General features: G+C 41.0%; 1 protein-coding gene across 1 annotated transcript; it reads left to right on the top strand.

Annotated features, from left to right (window-relative positions):
* The first annotated feature begins 3,487 nt into the window (after positions 1–3,487).
* cers2b (ceramide synthase 2b) lies at positions 3,488–23,717 on the top strand. Its single transcript, XM_080471584.1, has 11 exons — positions 3,488–4,023; positions 12,235–12,408; positions 13,172–13,289; positions 13,388–13,506; positions 15,051–15,108; positions 15,345–15,395; positions 17,895–17,987; positions 18,613–18,741; positions 20,882–20,988; positions 21,099–21,252; positions 21,933–23,717. The coding sequence occupies exons 2-11, from the start codon at positions 12,236–12,238 to the stop codon at positions 22,077–22,079; spliced, it is 1,149 nt and encodes a 382-aa protein (XP_080327710.1). The 5' UTR covers positions 3,488–4,023; position 12,235; the 3' UTR covers positions 22,080–23,717.
* Positions 23,718–24,551: the final 834 nt, after the last annotated feature.

The raw sequence follows: 24,551 nt of genomic DNA, 5'->3' as shown, positions 1-24,551 counted from the left end.
GAAGATAAAAGGATTAATGATAGTTTTTTTTTTTCAATAGCTTGTTGATGCATTCAAAATCTTGACATTCATACATTTCCTCAGATTTATAGTTTAATCCGGGGTCCAAAAGAAATGTGTGTTGTTGTTTTCATTTGTAAATTACAAGTGAAATGTGAGTTACGGTTCGCTCCACGTCCACCGTTCATATAAGCAACAGGTGCCCGGCTGGCCTCGTCCATCTGAACCTGCCTCACAGTTCAAGCCGCTGCTATCTCAGGCAAATGCTTTTACAGCTGGAAAGTTAACCAGAGATGAAGTCGCAGAGCGCCACATGTGTCAGCCTGTCACCCCTCACATGCTTCTTTTATGGAGTTCACGGTTCACAGAGTCTGAAGTGTGCTGCCCAGCAAAGGCAACATGCAGGACAGAGTTTAGTCTTTTCAACGTCGATGGATTATGAAACAATGAGCACAGACAGAAAAAGGGCCCCAACTCAGCCGACGCGCCCGGACAGGGCGTACAAAACAACCACATGTATCAGTTTTGGCCTCACTACAATTCTAGGTCTGACATGCATGAACTTTAAAAAAGTAATTTCTACACTCACAGTACATGCACTAAAAGGTTTGAAGCTATTTCTTTTTTTTTTATTTTGATTGAGATTATGGCTTTAGGTTAAAACAAAAAGAAGAGAAAAAGCATGTGATCGTATGAAGCCTTTTCCTATTTTGAGAATGTGGACTTTTCAGAGGTTTTATTCTTTACTCGTGAAGAATAAAACAGAAACGGCCTGAAATATTTGAATTTGTATGTGATGAATCTGGAAAACATGGACGTTTCATAGTTTGAAGTAAATCACGGGGAAAACGTGATGAAGGTCTACATTGTTTTCTCATTTTTATGTATCAACTAAATGTTTTGTGACAGATTAGATATTTAGCTTTTGCAGTATTCTTCTCACTCTGGTCGTTTTGTATACAAAATGATCATCCTTGCATCACTTAGTGCTCATTTACATATAATCTATGTCGACTTGTAGCTGTACTGATATTACTTACTTCATATCTATTTGATGTGGTTTTAATGACCAATAATCTCTATTTATATTTATGATTATTATGTGTGACATCTTTGTTTTGTATTCATTGTTTCATGTCTCATAATTGGTAAAAGTTTTTAAACAAAAATCTTTTGGGTTGTTTGGGGTCCAGGAATTTTCTTCAGCAACTTTTTTTTTTTTTTTTGTCATTTTGTTTTGTAGGAGTTTCATATTATTTTGACCATTTAATTTCTATTAAATGATTTCTTGAGTTGTTTCGGGGTGTGTATATATATATATATATATATAGAGAGAGAGAGAGAGAGAGAGAGAGAGAGAAAAGCTTGTTGGCCACTAAACCCCTGTACTCCCGTCGCATAGTTTTCAAACAGATTTTAAATGGTCGCAGTTGTTATCAGTATATCCAGGTGATTTGACAGCTTAAGAAACTCCGGACCTGCATGATTATTTATATTCAGCAACTGTTGATGCAAATATCTAATCCCATGCTTTGAGGAATATGAGCTAAAGCAGCAAAAGGCTCGTGAGTCGTGAGCAAAGAAGAGTCTGATGCTACAATTTGATTCCTCATCTTAATATCAACAGAACGTTATTTGAACGACGCAGTGTACATGAGTATTCTGCTGACAACCTCTTCATCACCAGTTTACTCATCTTAATGGCATTCCAGCAAGATGTGACAGGGTCTTCCATGTGATGGATGTAAGTTCCTTCAAAAAATAGGTGTTCATTGAACTCAAACTATCTCCACATTGACCACCTCTCAATCCAACAGAGTGCTTTCTGAGATCTGTATGTAGTATGAAGAATGAAGACCGTTCTGAAGGGAAACACAACATGGTACTAATGTTTACTATTGTACTGTAGTGGCTGCAGAGCCCCTCCTCAGTCTCCTATTCAGAAAAACATTACAGTGAATACAGACGCTGGGAAACACGCCGACTCAACGTACAATAGCTCAGGTCGCCAAAATAAAAAATAAAGGACAGTTTCATAGCCTGCTGGAGTGCTGTGTTGATAAGTAACTCGGAGGTGGAACCAACAGAGATTTAGATCGAAGCAGGTTTGGTTTGGTTGAAAGTCAAGAAATGAAGCTGCACGATGCTTAAATAACTTGTTTTCATCTTTTTTTGATCATATGCATATGGTCTGAAATAGACATTATTGACCTTTAAAGCAAAAATTATAATAGAGGATCAAAATAATGGCTATACAGCAAATGTAGTGCAAATATGAATTTGACCTCCTGTGCTTAATTTCATCAATATCTTGATGTTTGAAGTGTTTTTGTGACTCTTCCAGCAGGGACAAGTCAACACTGCAGGAGGCAGTCGTGTTGCTCGTTCTTATTGTCATGACACTGCCGGAAACTGGGAAATGCAACTACAGCAGTTCTTAGCAGTACAAACTCGAGAAATGATCTTACTTTGGTTTGGACATGTGGCAATCTAATTTCCACAAAGTCAGAGTAGCCTCTATGTGATATCTGGTGGGTGGCCCCCTGAGGAATCCCTGGTGTGGCACCATGGATTTATGAATTCCTGTGGCAAAGGACGAAGCCTAGAACTAAGCTATTGATTGATAAAGATGCAAAAGGGTAGGATAAAAAGGCCTTATACTTCTTCCTACTCCTTTTTGAACATGTAAACACAGATTAGCACATATCAAAGATAGACTACGCTATCATTTCTACGTTTACTTTATTTATTTAGATGTTTTGCTTTTCTTTTTGATTCTGTTTGCTTTGTTTATTTTTACTTTTACATTTTTTCAAAATAAATAAAGACCAGTAAATCAAAAGGAGATTTGAAGGATTGCTGACGATTGTTAAAGAATTAAAAACCACTTCATCATATTGAATTTAAAAGAAATCAAGGCCCTGTTTACACGACAATGGTCAATGCGCATGCGCAGTAACATCCCTCCATAGCCTCCGGCAGTCTCTGCAGGTGTGAATCACGGCCATGAAAGAAAAGTTCGGCTGGTATAGAAAAGTCACGGTCGCAGTGGATCCGAACACCGGTGTCGTGTAAACGGACCCCCCCAAAAGTGAGGGAAAGTTTTGCGACGCTCATTTTCGTCGCCTTGTAAACGAGGCCCAAGTCAAGATGAAAATGTGCTGGGTAAACCAATTACAATGAGGTCAAAGGTCAAGAGCCTGAAAGAACTCAGCCCAGGCAGGGAAAGTGGCATCGTCCACTTAAAAGAAGAATAATAGCAATACACTTTATGAATATTTAAATGAAAGGTTTGGTTAAAAAAAAAGTAAAATAATGCTGACAGCACTGAACTGGAAATACTTAGTCTTAGTAGTGTGTGTGTGTGTGTGTGTGTGTGTGTGTGTGTGTGTGTGTGTGTGTGTGTGTGTGTGTGTGTGTCTCATGTGCTCGGACGTCATCGGTGTCCCTCCCTCTCCGTTATCCCCTCACTCCTCCCTCCGTCTGCTCCTCAGTCTGTCCGCTCCTCCTGCGTCCTGCTGCCCGCCCGACCCGCGCCTCTGTCCGGCTCTCACAACCCCGCAGACCCCCGCAAGCCCCGCACACCCCCGCAGAGCCCCGGGACACACCGCCGCCGCGACCCGGGAGGAGGACGGGAGGCTGGAGAGACGACGTGAGACAACAAAAAATACGCGGAATTCCCCAAGAAAATCCACCGGAGCACGTTGCAGCATCTCCCATATTCCCTCATGGTGGCCACTTTTTAATCAAGTTGCGGCTGCACGCGGAGGGACCGAGACTTTAATCTCCATGGAAACATGTAAAGAGTCCGGACACTGAAGCGGGACAGACTGCGCTCTCCTCGGCTCCTCTCCCGGCGGGCTGGGCACACTCTGCGGGACCGTTAGCTTTTTTCTCTCCCCCCTTTTATACAGTCGCTGGGACCAAGACGACGTCGCGTAAAACAAACCCACAGATACATTTGGTTTTTGGGGGCTTGGAAACGCTTCTCTTCAGGGGCGGGGGGGGGGGGGATTCACCAAAGTGAGTAGCGCCGTTTCACTTTTACGTCGTTGGTTAGTTCTAGTGTGTGTGTGTGTGTGTGTGTGTGTGCGTGCGTGTGTGTGTGTGTTTTGCGGCAGACGCACGTTCTGCATCCTGTCTGCGCGCACACGTCATTACGCATTCATGTAGGAGTCACTTCATTGCACACAACCAGGCCTCATTTTGGCCTTTTAACTGGGAAAAAACAACAACAAAAAAACAACGTAAAACCCGTGGAAATACATGTAATGTAGTCGTCCGGGGTGGCGCGTGGCTCAGTGTAACGTTAAAGGACCAGCAGCAGATTATGGCTCATTATCACCACAGCAAACACTCCCAACAGGCCAAACCTCCACAAGACAACCACCCAGGATCACTTCTTTATATACTACTGTCTTTATACACTCGGGGACCCATCATTCTGCCATTATTGCTGTTTTCACTAACAATGGCTGTAACCTGACCACCATTCATATACATGATTTAAGGAATGAAGAGCTGGAATTTATGGGGAAACACTGAAATACTTATGGGATTTGAGGATGTTTTCAAAACTTTGTGATTGTTGTGACTTGTTGAAGAAAGTAAATCTTAACACGGATAATGTGTAATAGAGAAAAGTATAGATGCAACCAACAATAACACAAGTCCCCCCCGGTGTCTCCTACATGAGTCCTTCTTGTTCTGATGGTGTCAGAATTGTTTTTGTACGTGTCCAAGCCTACGAGGAAGAGAGATGATTCATTTGGACACCGTGTGTGTGGCAGATTCAGGGTTTTAGGGGCCATGCTCGAAGCCCCACGAGAGATGGTTGGGGTGGAGTCAAGCGGTGGCTTTCACTTTCCAACTGATTCTCCTACCAGTCCACGATTCAAACCATCGACCTTCTGGTCACAAGCTCCCGTCTCTTCCCTCCAGTTCACCACTGCTGTCTCCTCATGGCTTCATTTTCAAGGTTCCTCTTCTGTATGAGCATAAGAGCAGATGTGCCCACTAGTGTTTGGCTACACTGCAATGTTTTCACCCCTCAGAGGTCAGAGACTGAGTTCTGTTGCCTTTCTAATATCGAAAAAAATACCTGGAAATGCTGATATAAAACCCCTGAGGCCTACTGTCCTACAATAGTTTTCTAAAAGTATATACTTACCAAGCACATTGATATGCTTTCACACATAGTTTTGTGTGTGTATACAATCAAATATGGCTCATATTTCTTTTATTATTTTCCAAAATAAACATATCAATGAGGTTGTACTTGTGTACTAACAAGCAGTGTTTATTGTGTAGTGAAAAGTGTGAAGTAGCAGTGCAATGTCAATCATTTTTGCAAAATCTTAAAATTCGACACAATTCAACACTTTTTTTCTCAGGTTAGAAAAAAAACTAATCAATCACATCTTCTCTTATTGTTTTTCAATCACATTTGTTGTTTGTTAAACAAACTATGCGGTTACATTTGGGATACAGTTGGTGTAAACTAACCAGATTGCCCAGCTGAAGCTCTGACAGCAATGTTGACGTTTTGATTGTGATGAGTGTATTTTCACCAGAATGAGTAGCGTGACTCAAACTTTATTTGCAGAGTAAAGAGTGAAGATCTCCCATCTGCCTTGAGAGGCAAAGAATGTCTCTTATTAGTCTTTATGCTTGACTGGTGTGTCTCTGTGACGCATCTCTATATATGTGACAGTTTTATTTCTTTCATTTTGTAGCTTTGTGCCTCTTTCTGTCGTTGTGTCTACTTGTGGTGAGTACTTTGAGGCCCTCTGACCTTTCCGGGCCCCCGAGCTTGTGTGCATGAGGCCCAATGGGTAATCCTTCCTGTGGCTCGTCTTTGTTAGATATCACCCGGAAATATTTGGGAGTCTCTCCTGGTTTGTGTTAGCACTCAATTTCAAAAGTTGTAGGCGATCAAGGTGAATATTTTATTGCCAAAACGATGAATCATGATGATTTCCATCGGTTGAGTGAGTCGTTCGGTGATGGTTCGAAACAACTGACATACTCAGAAGCTATATATTGCAAATCAATTAGTAAATTATTCATAAGTGAAACCCTGGCATTGATAACGGCTTTGAACTTTGGCTAAGCATTCTCTTGATTCACCGAGATATTCCTGTGGAGATAAGAAAAAACATAGAAACACGCTTCAGTCACATTTCTGGCTCACCTGGACAGGAACAGAACTCGGCTATCATCTGTCAATGATTACGTTTTCCATCTCTTCTTCTCTGTTCGTTGAGTAATGATTCAGTCGCGGTACAGTTTGACCTTCCTCTCACCAAAGCGAGCAGCCTCGTGGGTCAAACTAATTGCCCCGAGCACAGGGAACTGTACTTGCTCAAAGGGCAGAATTGGTGTATATTCACTCAGGAGAAGAAAATCAGCATGACAATATCACCCCGGCAGCTCCTGAGCAGGCCTTTTTCAAATGAGTCTGCCGACTGATTGATTCTCCTCATCAATAATTCATCAGTGTCACAGATCAGAGTGGGACGTATTGAAGTTGACTTTGTTTGCGATCTCTATCTGAAACCACGGCACCGATGTCTTGGGACCGTTCAACGTTTTCCTCCACTTACACAGTCCAATGTCCTCATCGTAGAATTTAATAGGAAGTTGTTGTCTTTTGTTTGTTTGTCTGTTTCTCCTTGTGAACGACGTTCCAGAGGAACGTCCAAAATGTGAAGGATGCGTATGACTCGCTCTCAGAACGCTCGGGTTGAAAATGTCCAAGGCATGACCCGAGTTACAGCTAATGAACCATGTGCACGTCAGCCTCCTGAATGGCCACCTCATCGCACAATATGTGCACTCTGGATTTCACGCCGTTTTCCTTTTTTTCCACTGCGATCTGTAAACTGTGTCTCTGTGTCAGACGACAACACATCAACAATGTTGTGGAAAGTTGACACGAATGGTTTCTTAAATTTGCCTTTAAGTTGCATTTAAAATAAGCTTATTTCCTTTTGCCCACCTTTATTTACTGGTAATGCATTTAATTAATACTTTGTTATCATTAATAATTACCACAGGTTGTTTGATGCAAAAGAAAACACAACCAAATATATTTAATTCCTGATATGCTTAGCAGCATTGTTAAATATTCAGATTTTTTAGACATAAAGGTTTGTTTTGAATAATTCCTATTTGCAGCTGAATTCTTCTGTCATCTGTTAATCAGCTTATAATTGAACATTATATGATAAGTAAACCCTCTTATGAGAAGGACGCCTTCATTTATTTAGATTTTATGGCTTTAGAATTGTAAACTCATTAGCAAAGGGTCGGTGCCCTGCCCCTGTTTCATAAATAACCACTATATGGCAGCTCGTCTATATTTAACATGTTTTTGACAGGAGCTCATGTTCAATTGTGTGACAGGCTGGACAATGTATTCTTGGATTGGACAATCATATTACAGAATAACTAGTCATTGTGTGCAAAGCCCAATTTCTTTGCTGTTGAATTTTATAGACGTCATAAACAGTTCAGGAGTTATGGTTAAGTGCCAAACTGTCAGTGGGACAGGATAAAATGATGGTGATAAATGCAGGGTTTATCAGGAGTGGTAAAAATCAATTAAAGTTGTTGGAGTCTGCTTGATGGTTAATTAAACAGTATAAAATATTGGTTTACGATTATAGCTATAGGCTGTGTTAGTGACAATCTGCTATCTACACAATAGCCTTGTGTAGATTGACTAGTTTAGTCTGTATCCGTTACTTTGGGGGATATGTGGCGTATGCCTCAATCCAGTAAAATTCTGGATTTCATATAGATTCTTTCGATGTGATCAGCTTCGTTCATAAAGGTAAATGATATTGTTAAAGGGAGCGTGATAATACAATAATCAAACACAGTTAGCAGGAAAACAGACAAACAGTAAAAACAAATGGATATTTGATGCCGTGTATTATGATTTTAGTTTTTATCATAGGCGTTCGTGAAGATGTACAACTAAACATTTTAGAAAAATAAAACATTTTGGTTGTGAGATTCATCCACAAATGATCACAATAAACAAATCCAATGTGATCTGTACCTTCTGGGAATGTTTTTATTCAGGCCCCAAAATGTATTGAACTTAAACAAGTTTCAACCAGTTTCCGTCAGAGGAAAAGATGAGTCTGCCTGGAAGGTTTCTTAGAGGGAAAAATGTTGAGTCACTGACTTAAACCAACACCGCTTGGTTTATATGATACTGTACTGTTCAAGAAATCGTGTGATTTTTGGTAAACTATTCATCTAGCCAGTGTTCTTTTTTTCCTCTCGACTTTATCCAACATGCAGCTCTGATCCCTCATGTCATGTCGTCGGCACTCTGAAGCTGTCTGATCTCTCCATGTCAGCCTCTTAGTGATTTTTTAAAACATGTGGTTTGAATGATTCATCTGCCAGTGAACATCCTCAGTATGGATGTGAGTAAATGGGTGGTTGTACAAGCGTGGCTGGTACGTTTTGAGTGACTCACAGTCAGAGTTGGTGGCTGCTGTCTCGTGACTGGTGTTCATCTTAGTACTGGCTGCCTGGAAAACTCTATAAGAAGGAGAGTGGATGGGAAAGCCTTGGCTGCTTCATCTGTATGGTAGCAGCATGTTTACATTCTCTAAATGCACCAGGACTTCGTACCAGGTGCCACATTGGTCTGTTTATGTTTTTCAAGCCCCACCTCAGGCTTGCCTCCTCTATTTCAAACTTTTTTTTTTCTTGAAACTGTAATGCGAGTCCATATGTTCAACATGTATCACCGTATGATCGATTTGTCAACGACTGCTTGATGTGTGTCACATTTGTTGCTCATTTTCGGCCATCTTTGATTTTCTGTGATTGTTTGATTTTGGTTTTTTCAATTTTTGTAACTGAAGGATCATTTTTAATCTTCCTTTTTAGTGGGAATGGGTTTTTTTTTAATAGCTGTTTGGATATTTGGATTAGTTCTGTTTGTTTTGTTTCATGTTTTGGTCATTCGGTATTTACTTGACTTATCGTTGCCATGTTGCTTTAATCTTTGGATTGTATTTGATTCGACTCACTTTTAATGTTTGCAGTCGTTGTCATTGGAGCTTTTTTTGGGGGGTTGTTTGCATTAATTTTGGTGATTTTTTTGTGGGTCATTTTTAAGGCTTTTTTCGTTCATTGTTTGGTGAAACTACATTATGGGTTGTTTTTTGATCTTGTATACAGGCTGAAAGAGGAGTGTCTTATTCAATTTATACATTTTACAACTCCTTACGATTAATTCATTTGTCTTTTTGCATCATTTGATATCTTGTGACGTGTGGTGTGGACCAGGTTTTGCTGTTCTTTTGTTGTTTGAATTTTTTTGTGGTGAGTGTGTGTGTGTGTGTGTGTGTGTGTGTGTGTGTGTGTGTGTGTTTGTGTGTGTGTGTGTGTGTGTGTGTGTGTGTGTGTGTGTCTACTACAGCCTCTCGCTGTATTGTAGGATAGTGATGGTTATTCTTTGCGGTCACATCATAGGTTGTGAGGCTTTCTACTTTCATTTCATCAATTCTTTCGTGAGATTTATAAACTCAGGAATAACTGACGGGAAACATTATCAGTAACAGCTGAAGCCATTCTGTGCCAGCGCTGAGTGAGATCCCTGTTTACAATCAGCACATGCCTGTTATGTATATTCATAGTGAGTAGAAGAGAGCGAGCGAGAGAGAGAGAGAGAGAGAGAGAGAGAGAGAGAGAGAGCGAGAGAGAGAGAACTTCCTTTCTCCCTCCCCTGCAGGAGACATGCTGTATTTTTATTGGACCTTTGAAATGGTCAGAGTCTGGTCATGTGATCCTGGGGGCCAATGGATTAGAGTTTTGGTGGGAAGTGCTTTACCATGCTGAATTTCCAGAAATATTTCAACAAGTGAAGCAACCCCCCAAAAATATCCTCTTGAATGCGTGCTGCTTCAAATCATAAATACAGAGGATGTAATATTTGTTCAGCTGCACGTCTCCCCCTCTCCTCATTGATTGTTTTGTGTTTGTGTGTGGCGTCAAATTGTAGCTGTCAGTCTGGCCTTTGGACTGCCAGCACCAGCACTCACAATCCTATTTAGTTTATCTGTTTTGGGTCAGATTACGCAGCCGTTTTATGGGGTCAGACATGCACACAAACATGCTATTCAGCAGAGAGCTGGCAGGACTCAGCAGGAAAAGCGAGATGTCGCTCTGCTGAAGTGGAAGAGCTGGCAAAAAGACTGGGAAAAATATGTCACCCTTCCCCTTCCACTGCCACAGCCACCTGTGTTAAAGGAGACAGAGAGAGAGAGAGAGAGAGAGAGAGAGAGAGAGAGAGTAGGAAAGCCCAGTTCTCTGCTGCAACAGGAAGCAGGGATTGTGACTAACATGACACGATGTGGAAAATTGCCGGCACACTCATCCATGACACCCCCTCATTACCAGCGTCGCTGACTGGCTGCTTTCTCTGAGATAATAAAGACGAAACAGTAAATGTGACGTCGGCGGCAGGGACGGCTCGTAGCACGTTATTCTACCTTAACAGACTCGAGGTGGCATCGAGCCGGACGTGGATCATACACGCACAGAGAGAACATGCAGACTCCACGCAGATAGAGTACGGCTCAATCCATAAGAAGTAATACTGACAGAAAGACATATGGAATAGCGACACATAACTCAATCATAACCGTACCAAAGAAACATTTCAAGATATCAACTCAAATATGAGACATCCTGTTAAAAGTCACTTTCTTTAATACTGCATTTCTGAGCTTGTGTGTTTACTCTTACATTTCTTATATACTTCTACACTTATAGATGTATTTCTACAAAAGAGAAACAGTTTTACTAGCTCTGCAAATACTTTAAGTTGAATGATGATATACTAGATGAGGTGTCTGTAACGCCGTAGGCTCGGTTACTTCTCAGAAGTAAAGAACACGGTATGCCTTGGCCTACTTTGAAATATAATACCTACATAAATATGCAGACCTATTTGAGTCATCTCGACATATGTATGAAAAATAATAACTATCCCTCCATTAAATGATAGAAACATTCAACTGAACAGCTTTAGAAGAGGAGACAAAAAAGTGTCATTTCAGGTTTTATTCAATACAAATATCAGTTGATATTACTCTCAGTTTATCTGCTGTGAAACAAAAATAAACTCGGTGGTGAATTTTTTCAGGATTAAAAGAAATAACCTCATTTTCCTCTGATAAAAGTATGTTTCAGGCCCAGAGGAGAGGGGAAAAAGGTTTGGGTTGGAGGTGGAATTGTTCATTGAGCATCCGTTCTAAAACTCTTCTCATCAAGGCATTTAAAATATTTGTCAACTCTGCAAAGAGATAAGAACCTGTTTTCTACTTTGATTAATCCTTATCACGAGGCACATGGCTTATTAAAGGTCCAATTCTCAGAACCTCTAAAGAACTTACTGGAGCGTGGAGTCGGTTGTTTGTCGTAAAGTTAGTCATGAGCGGGAGGAGAGGGCTACACGGTGTTCTTGGCCCTCTGGGCCTTCGAGGGAATCCTTCTTGATTACTGCATCAGGGTGGGGATGGGAGTGGAGGTGAAGTGGTTACAGGCCTTTGGCAGCTGCAGCGGGTGGGGAGGAGGGGGTCACTGTGGATCTGCGAGGGGACTCTGGAGATGTAGAGCGAGGGGGCGCCCCTGCTGGTCTGCACATGTGGATGAATCATGACTCACATCCCTCAGATGCTTGTTCTCCCTCACCACCACGCACCCCTCCTCCCCACCTCTTTTTCTCTTTAGTCATATTTGCCACTCCCTAAACTCAGCAGTAGAAATGTTCATGGCTGTACTCACTCAGTCTAAAAAAAAAAAAATTAAGAAAAATCCCCTCTTGCAGCTGCTACCGGCTCAGCTCATGTGTTGGAAGTGTGAAGAAAAAGATTTACTCAGTTGTTGGTGTGATTTCGGCCTCCCTGACGTGGGCCTCCTGAGCTCTCTGCGGACTCATGTGCTCCATTATTATGCATTAGGAAAAATGTGCAGCTGGACTCCCAACGAGAGTGAAATCACATAATTCTGTAAACTGGCTCCCTGGCCTGTATAGAAAAAACCTGTAAAGAACAGCCTATACGGGCTACTTGAACATTTGATTGTAACAGGAGCTACATCACTAGTTTAACACGTGTGTCTTAAGTTTTGTGGCCTTATCTTTACAGCCTAGTTAACAGATAAATGTGGTGCTAATGTCCAGTGTGTCCCGTGTTCCAGGATGCTGTCGCAGTTGAGAGAGTGGTTCTGGCAGGAGCGGCTGTGGTTCCCGGAGGGCCTGGGCTGGGCTGACCTGGAGGATCGGGATGGACGAGTGTACGCTAAGGCCCACGACCTGTGGGTGGCGCTCCCCATCGCCCTCGTGTTCCTTATTATCCGTCAGATCTTTGAAAGGTCAGCCAATTTCTTCGCCGTCCGACTGCCTCGTGTGTGCTCCTCGTCTGTGTCTAATTCAAACATTTACTTGTTTCTTTAAAGCGTTTAATTATTGTATGTTCGCTGCTTTCTTCTCCTTTTGTGCTTTAATCTATCTTCCAATAATCTCCTCAACTGCTTATCATTTCTTCTCCGATTGACTAATCTTTCCTTTATTGTGCCCCAGTTTCTAATTAAAGGTCAACTCTTTTGAATGGGTTGTATTGTTTTCCTCACAAGAGCAGAGTTTCCGTTTCCAGTAGCTAATCTTTTGGAAATCAAACAGTCATTACAGAGTCTGTTTTATTGCTCTGGTTGAGAGGCTCTTGTTCTCATTACTGCATTTTATTGCTATCGCCAATACAGCCGCAGTTATAAAGGGGCTCAAATGGCGTTTGGCAAATGCAATAGGATAAACACACCGCTTGTATTTCATTTGCATACACACTGTAAAGATATATGGTATTTATAGTGGCTGAACGGCTTTTAGATAAGATAGACAGATAGACAGATAGATAGATAGATAGATAGATAGATAGATAGATAGATAGATAGATAGATAGATAGATAGATGGAGAAATTCACCATGTTTTTTAATGAGTAAAGTATGTTCAATAATGGCTTTTTTGATGTTTATATTCAATTTACTGCAAATGAAAGAGCTGCTATGGTTACATCCTCCTCTTTGTTCATGTTTCTTTGCTGTCACTTCTAAACTTGGTTTTCCATATTGTGCCTGCAGGACAGTGGCGACGCCTCTGGCCGCTCTACTCGGGGTAAAAGAGACCGTGCGGCTCAAAGCCCCCCACAACCCGACACTGGAGTCCTACTACTGTAACAGTACCAAAAACCCCACACAGGTATCTGTTCACGCTGCACTGCGCATTGTGACACGGACAAAGTGCTACGCGCTAAAATCTGACCCCCCCCCCCCCCCCCCCCCCCGCTCTGTGCCCAGTTTTCAGTAGCGAGCCTTTGCAAGCAGACGGGTTACTCGGAAAGACAAGTGCAGCGATGGTTCAGAAGACGAAGGAACCAGGACAGACCGAGCCTGCTTAAAAAGTTTCGGGAGGCCAGGTAAACCGACCCGAGTTCTTTCAAACATATATACACTCGGTGGTATGGAAACAGTCGGCCACCCCCACATTCCTCTGGCTATATGAGCAAATTTCTAAGGGCAAAACAGCCCTCTATTTTTAACTTGCACTCATTACAATGCTACTGAGTCACGACCATGCCACACGCGCAAACACAAATCTTCTTCCCCACCTGCTCATTAGCACAGGGTCTCAGTAGCAGGAGCTATCGCTTCCCCGGTGGTTATTTTAACGTGTGAGCATTTACTGTAACAGCAGTCGAGTTAAACCAACAGCTTGATCACCTGATAATGCAAGGCTACTGAGAAGAGTCACAGCATGGCAACAGACGATACACTTCATACGCACATACAGATGCACCGAAAAAATACAATACAATGGAAAAAGTAGATTTTCCACATGATTTCATTCAAGTAGTTATACTTCTGTGTTGTTACAATGTAATACAGTTTGGTAAATTATTAATATACTGTTTTTATTAAGATCAGATCTTTTCAAGAATTATCACGATCAAGATTTGAAAATTGCTTGAAACTTTTTAGTTTTGATGTTATTCGTGTAACTCTGATAAAACATTTGATGCACATGTAAATACTGATGCCTATGTAGACAATCGCTTGTCGTAATCCACATGTCAGGCCGTTCCACTTTGATGACAGAGGCATGAAAGTATTTTATGTTCAGGGTCAGTTCACTAAAAGTACTTTTTAATAGCAAAGACAACACCATAAAACTTTTGCTTGATGTTTGTATTAAAAGGGGAGTTTGATAAAGTCGGGGTGACTAAGGATGAGTTTATTTCATTTGGGCAGTCCTGATATTTGGAGGATGAAAATTCGATTTTTCGGGGTAGTGTTTGTGTCTCATGTGGTTTTAAATACTTTAAACATTATAATGTTTTTGGTGAACTGGCAGTTTTTTGGTGTATTTTAGTGTATTTGAGCTTTTATTCATAAATGTGTTGCATATGATGTGTGTGTGGTCGTGCATGTAACTGCATGTTTGTCCCTCCCTGGCTGTGCTGTCTTTTACTGCGTGAGACGACATAATGACATTCATCCTCTGAATCAATGTATTGTGTAAGTGCACACAACAGGCGGTCTGTTTCTCTACCTCATTTCCCCCCTCTGGTGTATCGCTCACGCTCTTGCTGACTCCTCTTACTCCAGCGCTCTGCTGGCATGTGGCATTTCCTGTCAAGTCTTCTGCCTCTCCACCTGTATGAGCCGCGGCAGCGGCCACTATCTGACCCTGATTTGGCTCGGTAACGTGGAGGAAACAGTCCAACTTCTGTCTTTGCCTGTCAGCATGGGTCTGTGGGCCTGTTTTTGTCCCAGTTTGACATTCTCTGCCCAGTTCACCAGATTTTTCCAGTGAGTTCATGCAGCCTGGCATCTTCCCCTCACGTGTGTTCGTGACTGCACAGCGACAGCTTGTGCGTCTGCTGTTAGAAATCTGTGTCCATTGTCTTTTTCCCCATTGACTGAGTAGAAAGTGTGTTTTTATGTGTGTGTTCTCTTGCAGTTGGAGATTTACCTTTTACCTTCTTGCTTTCATTGCTGGCCTGGCCGCCCTCATCGATGTGAGTACTACCATGAAAACCTCCACCGCTCCTCCTCCTCCTACCGTTTCCTCATAAACACATCTTCATTCGTCTGCTGTCCCTGTATTTGTAACTTGGCGGTTTCCATGGTAGTCGTTGTTCTTTGCTGTGGTGACCTGAACTCTGTAAGAGGGGAAGCGTCGTGCTGAGTAAGCTGTTATAAATACACCTGCCGAGTTCTGCTGTCTCACTCACGCTCGGTCTCTCCCTTCCAGAAACCTTGGCTGTACGACGTGAAGGAGATGTGGGAAGGCTTTCCTGTGCTGGTGCGTAGAAACCGAGATGTCTAAGTGAACTGAATGCAACAGGGTGTCTGATTATTAAATTTAGTTCCCTCACAAAGAGGCCCCCAGATGCTATTAAATATTCCTCTGTGGTCGCAGGCTGCTCGCTATCATCAGTCAACACAGTTGCTGCTATTAAGTTACAGTCATTAGGAAGCTCATTAGTGCAGTTCTTTGGAGCAGGGTTTTCAAAGTGTGGGTGGATGACCGCATACACACACACACACACACACACACACACACACACACACACACACACACACACACACACACACACACACACACACACACACACACACACACTGTGCTCCACCTCTCCACCACACATGCTTTCTCTCAGGCTTAGTAATTTTTGGTTGAATGCCAGGTTTCCTAATGTTTGTTCTCATTATAAGTTATTATAACGGATTTTGTGATCCTTTGGCAATAAACTGTTCAACTCTTCTGTTAGAGGCTTTAAATTTGAAATACGTGGTCATTACATTATATTATACACATTATACAGTCAACAGCTGTCATGGCCATTGCACTAAAGCTTGTTTTCTAATTTAAAACAATATCCATTTGAAATTCTGTTATTAAAGTGCATTTTATTGGAGTCATTATTATTTTATCCTTTTTCAAATCATTGTTCTTTTTCAAAAAATAAATAAATGGGATAAATTCATGTTTGATAAAGGTATCACCGTGACAACTCTGAAATATGTATTCCCTAGAGGAAGCTTACAGCACTGTTTTCAAAGAACAACAAGTTCGGTTTGAATTTAATTTGCTTCAAGTCATTTTCACTTTGAGTGTATTCACACCTGATAATATAATATTCCAGTTGTGGATGCGTGAACACTGTTGTACAAAAATGCATATGAAAAAATTAGATGTTGCCCACACTCGTAAAAGCTAATCTGCTAAATGGACGCACCGTGTTTTATGTCTGGCACAAAATAATAAACACTGTCCATTTAGCATGTTTGCTTTGTATGCTTTGAACCAGGGTCTGTTTCTTGCCCCCTACCCAAACCAAGGTTTGTAATACCCCCCCAAATCTATCTGTCGTAGTCATTACATTCTCTCTGTCTGTCCTATCCTTTCCTCTCCTCTCTCCCCTCACCCCAGCCGGCCAGTCTGGTTTCTGCAAAGGTTTCTTCCTGTTAGAGGGAGTTTTTCCTTTCCACACTCGCAAATAAATCTGCTTACTCATGTGGATTCGTTGGGTTTTTCTCTGTTAAAAGCAGAAATGCTGTGTTGTATTTGGTGCTGTATAAATAAAGTTGAATTGAATTGAATTGCTTTGATAATATGGATTATCAAGCTTGTGTTCCACATCATACAGGATACTGGTAGGAGTATATGCTAATAGATTTATGTACAAGTTGTACATACTGTATGTCTGTTTATAATCGGGTACACTCGAACGTGGAGGAAATAGAATTGGCTCAGCGTTACATGCTGTGATCCTTCTTAGGTCTTACAATCTTTTTTTGAATCTCTTCTGTTTCTCGTTTTGTCTCCGTAGCTTTGACCTTGTGACAGATAGTCTCGTATTGCATTTTTTCGCTGTTTCTTTTTTTCGCCATTTGCAAAGTTATTTGGTGTAAAGTGACATAATGTTTGATGGCCTTCTCCACCAACACCTCCAACTCTATGGTTTCACGTTTCATCCATTCACTTAATGCTAAACTGAAGCATCAACACACACAAAACCTTGAATACTCCCGTTTGCACAAGGTTGCACTCATAGTATTGTTCTCAAGTCACCTAGAGAATGCATGCAAACTAAACATGCAGCTATTTGCATAACCATGCAATTAAGCACATTTTATACAGGATGTTAAATCAAGAACAAACTTTGGTGCAGTTTGAAGTTTGATTGCAGCATGAAACATAGGCTTCAAATTGAATTGAACTTGAGATAGCTCTATGCAACACATATTAACATATCCTGCAACAGTTGTGACGCCTTTAAGCATTTTTGCTGCTATTAATGGCAATTCAGCTTGTAAAGATCACAATACTAGAATCCAACATGCCCTGCATGACATTTAGCCTCTGCACTGCATCATTGCAAAAGTTATGTCACAGAAAATATAGTCACAGCAGCTGTCCAGGATATATTTACTTTCCCTTTGGTCTGAAAACAGTGCAGTCTGAAGCCTGAACCTTTAATGAGAAACTGGCGAACAATATATTTCACCACGTTTAATATGGACTCACAATGCTATCGCAAAAAAACATTTGGTTTTCTTTATGCTGTGTCAACAATGTCAGGCTTCAGCCTCTTAAATGACCATCTGTACGGGCTATGTTTAATAATCAAATAATCTGAAAACTGGGAGAGATTTGGCGTGCTGTTTTCTTGTTGTTGTTTTTTTTTCCATTTGAGATTGGAAATTCAATAATTTAGGTCAATAAGATACAAATCTTGTCCCCAACTATTGCTGTGTAAATGAATTGGAAGTTAAAGCTCTGTCTCCTCTGCCACAGACCCTGCTGCCATCTCAGTATTGGTACTACATGATTGAGCTGGGTTTCTACGGCTCTCTGCTTTTCAGTGTGGCTTCTGATGTCAAACGTAAAGTAAGTGAGCCTTTTTCTGTCGCAGTGAACTCCTCCATGATTCAAGCAATTGAACACAGAATGACTTGTGTGAGAAGGGAAGAGAAAACCCAGTCATTTATGAGTCATACGAACAGTTTTAGCTTTGTTGTGATCAACTGAGCTCAAGAGGAACAGAAAGTAGCCCTGAATGATCAGCCAGATATCTGGTATGGACTGTGGCTGGACATTAGACTGTTGTTGCACGTGTATCAGTGTGTGTGTGTGTGTGTGTGTGTGTGTGTGTGTGTGTGTGTGTGTGTGTGTGTGTGTGTGTGTGTGTGTGTGTGTGTGTGTGTGTGTGTGTGTGTGTGTGTGTGTGTGTGTGTGTGTGTGTGTGTGTGTGTGTGTGTGTGTGTGTGTGTGTGTGTGTGTGAGAGAGAGATGGACTTTGCTCAGCCTGGTCATCTGAGCTCCGTGTGGAAAACGCTTTCCGAACACACCGTGTTTCTCCAACACGACAGTTTAACCCAGATACTACTGAAGCAGGATTTACCAACATGAGCGCAGAACCACATAAAACATGTGACGGAAAAAATTGAACTGTTTTCCTTTTTCGCTGTATAAACACGTCTTTCCCCTCCCTCACGCCCCCTTGTGTTTTCAGGACTTTAAGGAGCAGATAGTCCACCATGTGGCGACCATCCTCCTCATCAGCTTCTCCTGGTGCGTTAACTACATTCGAGCCGGAACTCTCATCATGCTGGTGCACGACTCCTCCGACTACTTCCTCGAGGTGAATGTCCTGGGAGCACCATTAACTCTGCCAAAGAGTTTTAGGTCATTTGTGCACTTCACTTGTTTGTCGGTAGAATTGCATGCGGATGAAAAGGATAGTTGGTTTACGGAGTGTTGCATCAGCCGTGGAGGAAGTTGTTTAAGTTTGAACTTGGGCTGTATGATGGGAAGGATAGTCATAAAATCCTTTTCCTAGTAATATTGTGGCGTATAAATTATCATGTGTCCTAAAATTCATCTACGAATAGTTACCATTTCAGAACAGTAATTATAGTAATCCCTATTCATTGATATCAGCAGGTCTCAGACAGTGTAAAAGTACTGGAAATACACCCACCAGCCACTTCATCAGATATACTTGTACAATCTAATATGATCCAGTACAACAGGTTTGCATAAATTCTACCTTCACACAGGTTTTTTGGGGGGGGGAAATTGCATTTTTGTTAAAATGATTTGCATTATATTGAGAAATATTTCTAAAAGCGTTATGGCAGAATACTACAGAATCAATATCCTGCCGGAGTCTTAAGCTCTTTGTTCAGTTTGATTTGGACTAGAGCGGCAGAATTATAGCAAAATATTCTTTAAATAATAAAACTCCAAATGTTTACCTTTTAGTGGGTTCATGTCCCACGCCGGGCGCCACCTTCCCGTGGGCTCACCACCTGCAGGAAGGTTGTTAATCAGTGCGATGTGATCTGGGTGACAGTGCTCAGACTGTCACCCCCGCGACCAGGAAACGGATAAGCGGAAGAAAATGGATGGATGAATGTTTACCTTTGATTTTCTGCATAGAGTTCTGTGTACATTTCATAAAAGTACATTTATTTATACACGGTTTATACAAAACCTGAGCATGTTGAAATAATATAAAGGAAAAATCATTTTCCACTATGTGCTTTGTCACAAATTCACAGCCGCAGTATTGCTTTTATGTTGCTGCTACTCCACTTCTCAGTTTTGTGTTATATATCCCTTAGTTTTACTAATACGGGGCAATCCCCAGAGATTAGATTTGAACAGAAGCAGTAATTTTTTTTAAAGAAAACAATGTTCTGTTTTTTTGTTTTGGTAATTTTATCCTTGGCAAGTTCATCCTGTGGGCCAAATAACACACTCTTAGAGATACATTTAACACTCTGGTTATTCTGGATTGTGTCAGATTGCACAAATGTACCTAGTGAGGTAGCTCGTGATGGTATATCGCGACAAACAGTAGTTTCAGGGGTAGAATTACGCTTAATGGGCTGTTGTAGGTGAAAGGTGTGTGCTCTCTGAGTGCTTTTCCACTGAGATGTGACTCAAGTGCTTCTTCTGGACCAGTCAATGGGAAGAGACACACAGAACACCTGTTGCACTTCCATCCACCGTTATTCAAATACTTTACATATTAGCAGCTTAATTTGTATTAATGTTATCTTGACTCTTCATACAAAAACACAGTTAAGAGCAAAGCTGTTAAAACAGCCCACCTGGGTTGAGTAAGGCTCCCAGGGAAATGTGCAATCTCTGCTTTAATAATAATCATAAAGTATTTAGCTATACTGTGAAATTCCAGGTATTTTGTTCAAAATGATTGATTGTTAATAACAATTTTTACAAGAGGAAAAAGTTCAAAAATTGTAGGCCGTGGGCTTTTTTTAGTCCTGTCAGAGTTCATTTCACTGATATTAAGAACTTTTATGCACTTATATAATGACATTTAGCCTCTGCTGTGCAACAACTCATTGTCATACTAATGTTTATCTGCTTATGTCAGATTCCTCATATTTTAAAACCTATTTCTCTACTGGCACTTGGCCTCTAATTGTGACGCTCAGGTTTAGACTCCCACTGAAACGTGATCACACACTGCCACCTTGTGGAGCAAATTAAAGCTTTAAGGCGATATTCATAGGAAAAGGTGGAAACTGGAGATGTCTGTCAGGGGTGTGTTATTAAAATACAGTAAGTTCTGAGTTTTGCTCTTCTTTTCTTTTGCATCAGAGTTCATAATGTTGTGAGTTGTGTAACAAAAGAGACTCATTGTGTTACTGACATATTGTTATAAGAACGTTTGCAGATTTTTAAGTGAATTTTAAGATTCATCTGCAACATGTTGTGTTGTCGTTGTTTTTTTGTTGTTTTTCTTGCAGTCTGCAAAGATGTTCAACTATGCTGGGTGGCGAAATGCCTGTAACTACATCTTCATCGTATTTGCTGCAGTCTTCATCATCACCCGCCTGGTTTTCTTCCCGTTCTGGTACAAACGCGTTTTAGTTTCTTGTTTTCAGTGTTGCCACATAAAAACATTTTGTTATTTTGCTGCAAGCCTCGTCACACTCTCCATAACCCTCACTGTCTCTGTTACAGGATTGTGTACTGTACGTGGGTTTACCCTGTTACCGTCTATGACCCCTTCTTCGGCTACTACTTTTTCAACGGACTGTTGATGGTTCTTCAGTGTCTGCATATCTTCTGGGCTGTACTCATCATACGCATAGCAGTCCGCTTCCTCACCAACAATGTAAGGGGAAAAAAAGAAGTACAGACTTTAAAATCAGATTTTACATACTTTAAGGTCATGAATAAATTGAATGTCACATTTAAAATACACACATTGATATGGAGTTGAAATTGTCTAAAATTACAAACCTACTGTGAGAAAACTTGCTGTCACCAAATCCACTAATTCTTTAATAAAAAAAATATTAATAATAAATATAAAAACATGGATATGAAATTATGCACCCCACCCCCCCAAAAAAAATACAAGTGTGGTATTGAGTCATCTTTTAAGTTGTACAATAAAATGTCCAAATCTACTGTAGATGTATCAACCACAGATTTTACTTCAGGCATCACATCCAAAATCAGTTTTATAATTCTGCCAACGTGAGGATGAGGGAACGACAGATTCAGAGATGCAAACTTATTTCTTGATTTTGGGGATAAATGAGGTAGAGCATAATATCAAGCTGTTTAGAGCTGAGATGGACGGCAGTGTTTGGTGAAACATCAAGATTTAAAATCAACTTTATAGCTAAAAATCTTGACTGTAGCTATTTTAGATACAAACAGCAGGCAGACAGTCTGGAGTTTTCTCTGATACTGACCAGAGCTTCAGGACAGTTTGAGGAGAAGATCTCCTTCATGATTAACGACCTGCTTCTAAACAGAATTCCCTCTTCCCCCGTGTTTGTTCAGGAAAAAGTGGATGATGAAAGGAGCGACAAAGATGAAACAGACGAATCGGAGGAGGAGGAGGAGGAGGCTACAAAACACACCAAGAAAAATGGGCCGTTGCTGAACGGCCACTCGGTCCACAACAACAACCACAAGAAGACGGAGTGAAAACAAGCGAGTGTGTGGAGAAGGACTCATATCCCTCAGCAGGGGAGGAAGACGAGGGATGGATGAAAAGAGAGAGAGAGAAAAGAAGGGAGGGAGCCAGCGAAATCCCTCATAAAGCGAGAACAGGACGTACAGTATCCGAGGAAATTAAAACACTGTTACTTCACACACAATCACACGTATTCGTTCGTTCCCGTAGAGGGCACCGCAGAGATCCAGCAGATGATAAACACTACAATAAGTGGCATGGCTTCCTCGCTTTGTCATCGGAAAAATAAATTGTTGCCTTTGTTTGATGTTCGTCCCAAAAATCTTCAAGGAGACAGGGGAGAAAATGGAGAGGAGCAAAGTGTGGAGAAGACAGAGGGGTGGGGGGTGGAGGGGGGGTGATGCTGCTTTTACTCTAGCTTTTCATGTTCTAACTGTGTGCCTTAGAGCCAGCTGATGGCTGTTAAAAAGCCATTCTAAAGCTTTCTGCTTTGAAAAGGTGTCGCTTTATTCTGTTTTTCGTTTGTTTTGTACTAAAAGAACAAAAGTGAAAGTGAGTTTTACTGAGGTGAGACAATAGGGCATTTATTTCCCTAGTATTTCTGTCTATGCAACCGTACTGTGTAACTGTCCAGCTTTTGTACCGTCTTTGCACAAACATGCAGCGTCTCCTATATGAAGTAATAACTCGCAGTGGGACTGTGTGCCTCTGCTCCCCAGTGCAGCCTGTGCCATTTTCAAAGGAATTTGGTTTTCAATATTGTAAACTGAAGAGAGAAAAAAACACAACTACTCTTAATTCAAGTTATTCTTATTCAGGTTTATTGGGTTCCTGCTTCCGATAGATGTCTTAAAGCAGTGAGAAACAGACCAGAAATGAGTGCTTCCCTCTGTTCATGGAGTCACAGCTTCCTGGTGAATGTGAGCTTTTCTGTGTTTTATCTCAAGCGCTCTGATGCCGCTGACGAGAAAGTCGATGACTCGCCGTGTGGAATCATCGCCAAAAGTGTGGTGCTGTGTCGAAATGCAGGAGTTTTATCAAACACGATTAATCGAGACAGTTTCCTGATTTTACACACAAAAAAAATGAAAAATGGGCCAAATTTCTTCAGCTCACTGCCTATTAGCTCGGGCCATGTTCGAGTGTTAAAGTGTTGATTAAATGTCTAAGTGAATGATTTTAGGTATGAATCTGATGATTGATGTTCGTGAGGAAATGTTATTTTCTGCACCGATGAATATGTGAAATGATGAGTGTTCCAGTTTTGTTGCCATGCTTTAAAGCTTTCGTACGTAAAGTGCCTTATCTGTAACGTGTGGGAAGCTCTCCGGTCTTCATGCCCTCTCCATTTCTTTTCCTGTTTCCACCTCACATCAAGAGCTAGTGCATAGTCTCTCCTCGCTGTTTCGTTCATCGCTCACTTGTCTTCTTTCTTAAATGACCTTTTTTCAAACACTCTCATTCCACCATCATCTTCTTTTTTAACTAACCCTGACCAACCAGCAAACCTCTCTTCCCCAGTGACACAGAAAGGAAAGCTGTGTCCTAATTACAGTGTTATTTTTTTTTTTTTATGTTATTTGTTTTTCCTTTAAGTGTTGTCATTAATGATAAAAGCAAAGATCGTGAATCACAGAGAACGAACTCTGAACTTGCTTCTTGTGTCATTACTATGTCTGCAATGGTAACGCCAGACAAAAACTCATCAGAAATGTGATTTTCTTGCTTTATGGATGGAAGCGTTGCAAGAGGATCGGAAAGATAGGCAACTGCCAAGACTGCTGGTAACAACGAAAAAAACTTCTTTTTACCCTTTAAACCAGCTGATAAGACATCCCAGTGCTGCAGTTCACACTGCTGTAGTAACACTTCATGAACACGAAAATGTGACTGGAATTAAGTAAAGTTGAAAAGAAATGGGAATGTGTTATTAATCCCAGAGGGAAATTCTTTCTAAGCATGGAAATTATTTTCTATTTTGGGAGCTTCACAGCAGGAAGATCTCCCAGTTCGGGTTTGGGCTTGGGATGTGTTTTGTGCAGTTTGCAGTCATCAGACTTACCCCAACAGAGCTGACAACTCTGAACACTGCAATAATACAACCACGTGCACATTATTAAGACAGGACACACCAACACAGACTATTGTGGAAAATCCAAGAGTTACTTTACGAAGTAAATAATAATTACTCTTGCTTTTTTTTTTTTTTTTTAAGTCATGGATAGTTCCAGGTTACTTTATTAGTACCCGTGGACCGACTTGTTTTTCAGGAAATTATTGCATTTGGCATGCCAAAACAAAACACACATTGAAACTGGCAGGCAGGTATTTGATAGTGACAAACAAACAAATGCTCAGTAGTCTTCCATTCACCACTCATAACCAGTAACTCACAGGAGAGGATAGAAACTCAATTAAAATCATCCAAATTTTTACCACAGAGATAGATAGATAGATAGATAGATAGATAGATAGATAGATAG

Source organism: Lipophrys pholis (genome assembly GCF_963383615.2).
Source record: "Lipophrys pholis genome assembly, chromosome: 9".
Classification (NCBI taxonomy): Eukaryota; Metazoa; Chordata; class Actinopteri; order Blenniiformes; family Blenniidae; genus Lipophrys; species Lipophrys pholis.
Note: the sequence above shows the minus strand (reverse complement) of the source record. Positions and strands in the feature narration are given on the sequence as shown.

Excerpts from the sequence above, each read along its gene's own strand:
- cers2b (XM_080471584.1), top strand. The coding sequence starts at position 12,236 with ATGCTGTCGCAGTTGAGAGAGTGGTTCTGGCAGGAGCGGCTGTGGTTC. Across the intron at positions 13,507-15,050 it reads AAAAAGTTTCGGGAGGCCAG|TTGGAGATTTACCTTTTACC; the intron begins GTAAACCGACCC and ends GTTCTCTTGCAG. Across the intron at positions 20,989-21,098 it reads CTGGTTTTCTTCCCGTTCTG|GATTGTGTACTGTACGTGGG; the intron begins GTACAAACGCGT and ends TCTCTGTTACAG.